The 10,227-nt window shown below is 43.4% G+C and overlaps 1 protein-coding gene across 1 annotated transcript; it reads right to left on the bottom strand.

Moving 5' to 3' along the window:
* Positions 1 to 6,096: 6,096 nt before the first annotated feature.
* LOC140112695 (CCAAT/enhancer-binding protein beta-like) lies at positions 6,097 to 7,232 on the bottom strand. The gene has a single exon (XM_072132596.1). The coding sequence runs from the start codon at positions 7,141 to 7,143 to the stop codon at positions 6,475 to 6,477; it is 669 nt and encodes a 222-aa protein (XP_071988697.1). The 5' UTR covers positions 7,144 to 7,232; the 3' UTR covers positions 6,097 to 6,474.
* Positions 7,233 to 10,227: the final 2,995 nt, after the last annotated feature.

Raw genomic sequence — 10,227 nt, 5'->3', positions numbered from 1 at the left:
ATTGTATGTCTCAGAAGTAAATCAAAAATGGTTATCTACACAAGGATTCTACAGATGTGGGGCCACTAGCTGCACTATATGCAAGTTCGCCCTTAGTAGGCAAAAGTCCTTCACAAGTAGCGATGGGCAAAAATATTTCTCAATCAAAAGCTTCATCAACTGTAATTCCACCAATGTGGTGTATATTATATGATGCACCACAAGCAATTTACTGTACGTAGGACAGACCATGCGCAAGTTTAAGACCAGGTTCGTATCATTACGATATCTCTAATCCTTCAGGACGTAAACTATCTGGTGCATCGAAACACTTTGTTCAAATACACAAAGGTGCTGTTAGTTCCTTAAAAAGCTTTGCCATTGAAAAAATGAGGAAACACAGTAGGGGAGGTAACACAGGAGCCCATTTGGCTAACTGGCTTACTGGATAAATACAGCTATGATTAAGGACAGCATATCCGTCCGAAATGCGTAAGCTGCTGTTGTCCCCCACAATTGGATGTTTTGTATCACGATTTAATGCAACAATAATGGATTAAAATACGCAAGTGTTTGGAGCTTGGCTGGACCGTGCATTGTTCCGTCTAAGTATATTTATAAGTGCAGCATATTATTATGTTCTGTTTATAAATGCTCCACTAGGGGATTCTGGGGAACTGAGGTATCATTACTGAAATTGTATAAATTCGTCCCTCTCTGCGAATAATATCCAAGCTCGTTATGCATGTGAACTTAGTCTGCCTACCTTCTGGCATACTGGTAGTTCTTTCCCTCCTTTTGTCTTTTACAAGTCCACTTATGTTTTTATGTTAGTTAATCTACTTAATTATGTACATTTCACCATATCTTGTTTTTATAATTATAGATATATGCCCACTCACAGAGCTATATCCTACGGAGGAGTCGTCTTCAGCTACACTACGTTGATCTCTGTCCGCTGCGTAGCGATCTTCTTCCAGAGACACAACAAAGGAAGGCTTTTACCCTCCGCTATTACCCACCTGATCTCCGCTGCAATGCCAAATGGACTCCTCCATCGTGCCGCTTCCTACCCCTAAAGGTGTTCCGTTTCCCAGGCGACAGGTCATGTGACTTTGCCTCCAGGGATACAGCTCGTACACGTGATCTTTTTGATCACGTGACATTTTTCGTCACATAAACTGTGGACTATAGAGAATAACGACACCAGCAACGAGCGTATTGTACGACACTATAAAGTTTATTCACATGATGAGTTTAAGCTTTGTTATCGAAACGTCTTACGTTTAAAACTGCATGTGGGCCATTAGCGTCTGTTGTCAGGGGGCGTGAACGGAAGTGACCTTCCGCTAGTCGGTGGAGTATGCGGGCGGGTTTAATTATAAATGTATGTCTATGGTGTTAGTTGTCAGCTATGATTAAGGACAGCATATCCGTCCGAAATGCGTAAGCTGCTGTTGTCCCCCACAATTGGATGTTTTGTATCACGATTTAATGCAACAATAATGGATTAAAATACGCAAGTGTTTGGAGCTTGGCTGGACCGTGCATTGTTTCGTCTAAGTATATTTATAAGTGCAGCATATTATTATGTTCTGTTTATAAATGCTCCACTAGGGGATTCTGGGAAAAGTTTTCCTGGATGCTATAAGGCAAACCACGCTACCTTGACATCAAGCATGACCTACAAGAGGCCTTATGACATGATGCGGGATTAAAACCAAACCAGTATATCTATTCCAGAAGGAAGACTCCCAACTCTAGACAGCACTGTTTCGACCCGATTGGGTCTCCTCAGTTACAGGGTAGGGAACTGGTTTAGCTGAGTGTAAGGCTTGTGAATAGGTCGGCAAGTAAGAGTTCTCCTTACGGGGAAACTGCCAATTAAGGCCACCCCTGTAAGCGTGTGGAGTCTTATAGCCATGCTCCACTAGAGGGATTCTGGAAAATATGTAAAGTTTTCCAGGATGTACCCAGACACAACACCCTAAATATACATTCACCGGCCACTTTATTAGGTACACCATGCTAGTAACGGGTTGGACCCCCTTTTGCCTTCAGAACTGCCTCAATTCTTCGTGGCATAGATTCAACAAGGTGCTGGAAGCATTCCTCAGAGATTTTGGTCCATATTGACATGATGGCATCACACAGTTGCCGCAGATTTGTCGGCTGCACATCCATGATGCGAATCTCCCGTTCCACCACATCCCAAAGATGCTCTATTGGATTGAGATCTGGTGACTGTGGAGGCCATTTGAGTACAGTGAACTCATTGTCATGTTCAAGAAACCAGTCTGAGATGATTCCAGCTTTATGACATGGCGCATTATCCTGCTGAAAGTAGCCATCAGATGTTGGGTACATTGTGGTCATAAAGGGATGGACATGGTCAGCAACAATACTCAGGTAGGCTGTGGCGTTGCAACAATGCTCAATTGGTACCAAGGGGCCCAAAGAGTGCCAAGAAAATATTCCCCACACCATGACACCACCACCACCAGCCTGAACCGTTGATACAAGGCAGGATGGATCCATGCTTTCATGTTGTTGACACCAAATTCTGACCCTACCATCCGAATGTCGCAGCAGAAATCGAGATTCATCAGACCAGGCAACGTTTTTCCAATCTTCTACTGTCCAATTTCGATGAGCTTGTGCAAATTGTAGCCTCAGTTTCCTGTTCTTAGCTGAAAGGAGTGGCACCCGGTGTGGTCTTCTGCTGCTGTAGCCCATCTGCCTCAAAGTTCGACGTACTGTGCGTTCAGAGATGCTCTTCTGCCTACCTTGGTTATAACGGGTGGCGATTTTAGTCACTGTTGCCTTTCTATCAGCTCGAACCAGTCTGCCCATTCTCCTCTGACCTCTGGCATCAACAAGGCATTTCCACCCACAGAACTGCCGCTCACTAGATGTTTTTTCTTTTTCGGACCATTCTCTGTAAACCCTAGAGATGGTTGTGCGTGAAAATCCCAGTAGATCAGCAGTTTCTGAGATACTCAGACCAGCCCTTCTGGCACCAACAACCATGCCACGTTCAAAGGCACTCAAATCACCTTTCTTCCCCATACTGATGCTCGGTTTGAACTGCAGGAGATTGTCTTGACCATGTCTACATGCCTAAATGCACTGAGTTGCCGCCATGTGATTGGCTGATTAGAAATTAAGTGTTAACGAGCAGTTGGACAGGTGTACCTAATAAAGTGGCCGGTGAGTGTAGGTCATTATACTTTAGGCGCAGGTTGCCAAGGGGTATTTAACTCCCAGTAGCCTTTCTTGGGTATACCCCTGATGAAGCAAGGTTTTGAGTGGTGGTGTCCACCATCAGTCTGTATTTACTTGTGTATGTTTTCAGTATGTTTCCGTTGTCCTCTGTTCTGAGGACTAGACCTTCCATACCTCTATACAGACTCACTGTGATCTATAATATGTGTATCTAATATAGTGTTATTTTATGCTTTCTACATTATGGTTTCCCTGTGGCGTTAATTTTTTTATGAGGGTTGAAACGGCAAAATAAAGCGGAAATTTGGACACTGTTTTCTGTTACAGGGTTCATATTGGGCATCTGCTGTATAATACAATGCACACCTGCACTGGATGGAAAGACTTCAAACTTTAGGGACCCGGACCACCCACTGTAAATCAGGAAGCAGTTAATAAACTTTGCATATAGCAGCATTACATTCCATGTATAAAGCTTCTTTACTCTCATTCAATCAAAATGTAAAACCTGTGTGCTAAATACGGCCTGCCATTTGGTTTAATCGGGCTTGGCTGTTGAAATTTCGTCAGTGATGATATCCACCTCCTAAAGCACCTGACAACTCCAGATTATGTTTGCAGTGCTGCACCTTACACTTTAACTGCACTGCTGAGGTTGGTGTGAGAAGCTGGGGAGGAGAATGGATGTAGTTAGTGAAAAGTAAAATTGTGGGAACATGCTGAAGAGGAAAGAGTGGTCTATGTACAAGATAAAGGAGTGGGTTAAGTAAAGAATAGACAGTGAAATGGTTCCTATTTTGTGGATGGAGGTTACTGAAGAAGTTGGGGTGCTCATGAATAGAAAAGGGGGGAATTGGGATAAGATGGTGTTAAGGAAAATGTTCTGGAAGGGAAATTGGCAGAAATATATGGAGAAACACATAGAATGGTGAACAAATTTAAATATATTTAGGGGGGATGATGGAAGGGAACAGATGGTAGAACATGAATCATCCAGATAGGGAGGGACTTTAGAGGGCACAACAAATATCAAATGGTGATTTGAATAAAGAGCTAGGAGCGAAAAACTAATTTTACTGTTACCTGTGTAACAAAGTATACAGTGTCAGTGTACAGAAGGGCTGCACAACCCGCAGAGCCTTGGATTGCAGCCCATATGCTTCTGCCCACTGATACCAATGAGCGTGGTAATCAATGAAGACCCGGCTCATCGGTACATGAGGCAGAGCAGTGGTGAGCATGCAAGACAAGTCGTCACTGATCCTGGTATACTTCTGCACTGCACTGGCTTATGACGCTGGCTGTGTGCGCCAGTGTGAGGAGGATCCAGGTCAGTGCATCGGCAGGAGCAAGAGGGAATCCTAGAATTGAGGACAGAACCAGGGGGCAGAATCTATAAGTTACTAAAGAATCCGCTAACAAAAGAGTTGTGCCTAAGAGCAAGCACATTCAATCCAGTGAGCCTCTATCAATGACACAAAGGCCACAAACAACTGTAGACCCATTGTTTGTGGTTCACGTTTATCACCTGTTAATATGCATGTAGCTGTACTGTTACACTGCATATTAGTATAGATACATGTAGATTAAAACTTTGTTCAAAGATTTGACACAACTATTTTTGTAAAGACATCATACAAGTTCATTTAATAGCTTCTGTAGTAGCACATGGATTTCTGCAAGCCCCATTCAATATATGTTTTAAAAACAGGCACAGAAATTTTTAGTACATATCTAATATGACATAATGCTAGACTTTTTCTTTTTTGCAATAGAGCAAAGAAACATATGATCGTGGCCACTTATTACATCTGGAATTAGTCAAAACTGAAAAATTTTAGATGATAAATGCAGATAATCGCTTGGCAGGTTATTGTCCCGACTGTGGTCCCCATGATAAAGTTATTAATTTTCATCCAAGTTCAGCAGCTCTTTAGGCTATCTTTTTTTGACCCATACATACATTAGACTGGTTCTTGAAAGAATTAGGCGCTGATCTAAAGATTAGGGGATGGGGTGTAAAAAATTACTCTTGTGGAGAAATTTGATGCTCAATTATAGCTGACTATAGCAATGGCTAGAATGAAATTAAATTTTACTAACCACCAAGACCTATTACGTTTTTTGATTTTTGAAGATTTAGGGTTCGTTCACACAAGACGTTTAACATCTGGACATATGGAAATGCAATATTATTACACAAAAAAATTAACATAACAAATGCGATGTTAATGGATTACAATTTGGCCAATCTCCTTCAAACAGCGATTGCATTTCCAAATTAAATATAAATGCAATGTGTGAAAGCACCAGAAATGGGTCCTGCAACCATGCACACCTGTAGACCTTCAGTGATACATATATAGGCTGACCATCATTACATGGAAATGAGAAAAACCTTTGTATGATTTTTTCACAACACGGTTTTGCTGTGATTTTGCCTAAAAACCACAAAACACATATGCAGCGTGGGAACCAAGTTTCATACAATGTAAAGTTGTGCAGCTTTCTAACTGAATGAGGGGGAGTTGTGTTTGAGAAGGAGGTTAGCAGACAACCTTTTGCACTACCGCAGTTGTGAAACTACACCTGTTTCACAACAGCCGGAATAGCAAAGGTTGTCGACCCTTTGCTCTGATAAGGCATGTAGTTATGACAGTGGCCACTGCTACGCAACAGCTTACTTTGCCCTGAATAAGTATCTATATTTATTTTGGCAAGTACAACCACTGATACACAGTAACAACCCCCTGCAGTCAGTGGCCCACCATGAACTCTGAATGCCTGCTACGCTGCAAACCTGCACAGCACCCTATAGTAACACAGAAACTTCAGAAGGATTCCTCCTACACCTATTATAGATGGGGCACAAAACAAGAGAGAGGGCAGCAGTTCAAATGGAGAAAACTTTTTATTCCAACATGTAATGCTCAAAATAGAAATCCCCAAATCTAGAAAGTCTCTGTTAAGAAATCTCTGTATAAAACTCTGTGGTTGCAGCAGGTTGCGTCACCCGCCCGCTCAGGGCTTAAACTATTGCATCATCGGCTACAAACCCAATAATAATAATAATGAAGTGTTCTTTGTAGAGAAGGTGCAGAGTGCAAACATGAGCGGCTGTAAACAAGCACCCGACAACGTGCGGCCAGCTCGTCCAGCACACGCAGTCCTTATAGTCCGCAAGGGGCTCCGGGAGGTCGGTGTCCGCTCTGCCCCCGGCCCAGCTGCAGCTCCTGCTGTACGGCCGCCGGGGCCCCAGTGAGCGATTGTCTAGCACCTCCCCGTGGCCTCGGGCGGCAGCTGCTTGAAGAGGTTGCGCAGGGTCCCGAGCTCCCGCGTCAGCTGCTCTACCCGCTTCTGCAGCCGCTCGTTCTCCGCCGTCAGCTCCAGGACCTTGTGCTGCGTCTCCATGTTGCGGATCTTGGCTTTGTCGCGGCTCTTGCGCACGGCGATGTTGTTGCGCTCCCGGCGCTGCTTGTACTCGTCACTGTGCTTATCCAGCGACTTCTTGTGCTTATTCCCGGAGGCTGAGGCATGACCCCGGGGAGCCGGGCTGGGGGTTCCCGGGGGGCTGCACGAGGACCCGCTGCTCAGGTTGCCGCTGCTGCCGGACGGGACAGCGTGGAAAGCGAGGAAAGAGCGCATTGCCGGGGCCTCGTCCTTGTCCGGGGGTTCCCGGTACGTGTCCAGCGGGTGGAGCACCGGCTCCGTCTTGGGCTCCCCCGGGTAGCGGTAGTGGGAGGCCCCCAGTTCACACAGCAGTTCCCCACACTCCGCTTCCAGGTACGGGCTAAAGTCTATGGCTCGCTCGTGCTCCGGCAGCGGCCCCCGGCGCTGCGCTTTGGCCCCCAGGTTCTCGTCGTAGTAGAAGTTAGCTGCTTCCATGGGTCTAATGGCGGCACATCCTGGCGGCTCCCAGGGCGGTAACAGGCGTTGCATGAGGCGGCGGAGAAGTCGCTCCTCTCCCCGGACTCCTCGCACTTTCTGTCCGATCAGTTCTGAGTCTGTCAGTGCCGGGAGCCGCCTTTATAGCCTTGCCATGGCAACGCGTGTGACGTCACTGCTCTGGCAATACCGAAACTCTACTTTAAATGACAGCTCCCAGCAAGGAAGTGTAGTGACGTAATACAACTCACACAACCTATAGTACCCCTCAAGATGAAGAGAAAAGAGTAAGTATAGAAGATTAACCCCTTAAGGATGCAGCCATTTTACAGCTTAAGGCTCAGTCCTATTTTTTGGATTCTGACTTGCGTCGCTTTATATGGTTATAACTTTTGAACACTTTTACTTATCAAAGTGATTCTGAGATTGTTTTTCCCCACATGTTGTACTTCATTTTAGTGGTAAATTTTGGCTGATAAGTTTTGCGTTTATTTACAAAAAAAAAAGAAAAAAATGATGAATTTTTAGAAATATTTGCCATTTTCGAAATTCAAAATCACCGCGTTTTCAGGCAGATCGATTTACCACCTAAATAACTTGCCGAATAACATTCCCCATTTGTCTACTTTACATTTTCATAATTTTTGAAATGTTTGGATAATTTATTTTGAGGTCACGGGGCCTACAAATCGAATAGCGATTTTCGTATTTTCAGAATTGACTATTTTGGGGATAAATACTGTTTGAAATTAAATTTTACATATTTAGCATCAAAAAAAACCCCTATATAACCAACCCATTTTCAAATCTGCACCCCTCAAACTATCAGAAACAGCATTTACAAAGATTGTTAACCCCTTGAGATCTTCATAGTAATTGAATCAAAATGGTGGTGACATTTAGAGTGGTCAAATTTTGTCGGTTATACGTTCATTTAGCCCTAAAATTTACACATTTCCAAAAGATAAAAAGAGAAAACCCACCATAAAATTTGTTCTACAATTTCTCCTGAGTGCAGCGACCCCCCCACATGTGGACATTACTTGTGTTATGGGGGCACAGCGAGGCGCAGAAGGGAAGGAGCACCCCCTTTTGAAGGCTATAAAATTTTCGCTTTTCCGTTATTTGGGCCATGTGACGGCATTTTTTTTGCGGGACGAGATGCTTTTTCCATTGTTACCATTTTGGGGTTGGTATCACCTATTGTTGAAAATTTAGGAACTTTTTTTGAGGTCATGAGTAGAAAAGCATCAATTCTGTACTGGATTTTTTACTTTTTTTTCGTGTTCACCGTATATCCTAATAATCCTGTTATCTTTATTCTATGGGTCGATACGATTACGGGGATACCAGACATGAATATTTTTTGTTATGTTTTACTAAATTTGCCAAATAAAACCCTAATGTGGGGAAAAATCTATCATTTTTGCATCGCCGTCTTCCAAGTAGCATAACATTGTTACGTTTTTGGTTGATGGCTTGTTTTTTGCGGGACGTGTTGTTCTTTGCAACAGTATCATTCTGGAGTGCATATGTTTTGTTGATCACTTTTTATTGCATCTTTAGTGGGATATAATAGGTAAAAATCATAATTTTTGGCGGGTTTTTAACGTTTTTTTTTTACGGCGTTCATCATATGGGTTCAATAGTTATTTAGTTTTATTCTATGGATTGTTACGGACGCGGTGATACTATATATGTGCGGTTTGTGTTATGATTTAGACTTTTTTGAGTGTTATATGTCTCTTTATATGTTTTGGGGCTTATGGGCATTTTTAGTGATTTATAAAGTTATTTTTTATTGAAAAACTTTTTTTTTTTTACTTGATCCACCATGGGATATGAACAAGCAATCATCTGATTGCTTGTTCATGATAATACTCTGCAATGCTGATGTATTGCAGGGTATTAGTAGTGCCAGCCTATGCAGATGCATAGGCTGACACTTTGTCTTTAAGATGACATCACAGACGCCATCTTAAAGGCACTGCCTTCAGGCTTCTCTGGGGTCCCGATCGGACCCCAGAGGTGCCATAGCAGCGATCGCCTCCCCCAAAAACGGCGCCGGGGGGGGGGGGGGGGGCGATCGTGGGGTAAAGACCCCCGGAAGGCATGTTAAATGCCGCGGTCGCGTTGACCGCGGCATTTTACGGGTTAAACGCCCGCGATCGGAGCCCACTCAGCGGTAACTAAATCCCGCGGCTAACGATGCCGGTTCGGCTGCTGTGCAGCGCTGAACTGGCATCGTCTCTGCGCAGTAGCTGTACTGCGCTGAGCGCTATTCACGGGACTCAGCGCAGTACAGCTACGGCGCAGAGCGCTAAGGGGTTAACAATCTTTATTTATGCAGACATATATACACATAAACACAATTAAAAGTTGTTGAGAAGTACATGACAGAGTTGTGGGGTGAATATACAGCAGAGAAAAATACAGTCATACCCGGACATATGTTGGTTGTATAGAGGTATATAAAATATTTGGGAGGGCTGGTATATATAGGGTAAACACCTGGGAGTAGTGTAAAACCATGCAATGATAATGGCACAGCTAATGTCCGTGCCAATATGGTAGAGCAAACAAACAGATTTGGAATCTTAAAACCAGTCCTTACCAGTATTAGGGGTAAATGTGCACAATGTCCGGGGATGACTGCCGCACCGACGCGCGTTTCGGCTTGTATTGAGCCTTCGTCTGGCGAAGACCACTAGAAAGAACAACTCTTCTTGCAAAAAATAAGCTCTTAACCAGATTTGTCAGCCGAAAAATAAAAAAAGCTACGAATATGAAAAGATGGTGATGCTAAAATGTACAAGATTTTCTCCCAAATTCAGTAAAATTGAATAAAATACACAAAACCCCCACATATTTGGCATCGCTGCGTCCATAACATTCTGAATAATAAAACAGAATAGTTATTGAACCCGCACAGTGAACCTTGTAAAAAACAACTCCAAAAAACCCTCAGAAAAAAGGATAATACCCTTTAAAAAATGCTGTAAAAAGTGGGATTTAAAAAGTTACGCTCCCTAAAATAAGACCACTAAAAAGTACAAATCTTCTCACAAAAAATAAGCCCTTAACCAGATTTGTCAGCCAAAAAATTTAAAAGTTATGCATATGAAAGACGCAGATGCT

Source organism: Engystomops pustulosus, unplaced genomic scaffold (assembly GCF_040894005.1).
Source record: "Engystomops pustulosus unplaced genomic scaffold, aEngPut4.maternal MAT_SCAFFOLD_993, whole genome shotgun sequence".
NCBI lineage: Eukaryota > Metazoa > Chordata > Amphibia > Anura > Leptodactylidae > Engystomops > Engystomops pustulosus.
The sequence above is the reverse complement of the archived record's forward strand: the minus strand, read 5'-3'. Positions and strand labels throughout refer to the sequence as shown.

What these genes read in the sequence shown, in the direction of transcription:
- LOC140112695 (XM_072132596.1), bottom strand. Translation starts at nt 7,143, where the DNA reads ATGCAACGCCTGTTACCGCCCTGGGAGCCGCCAGGATGTGCCGCCATT.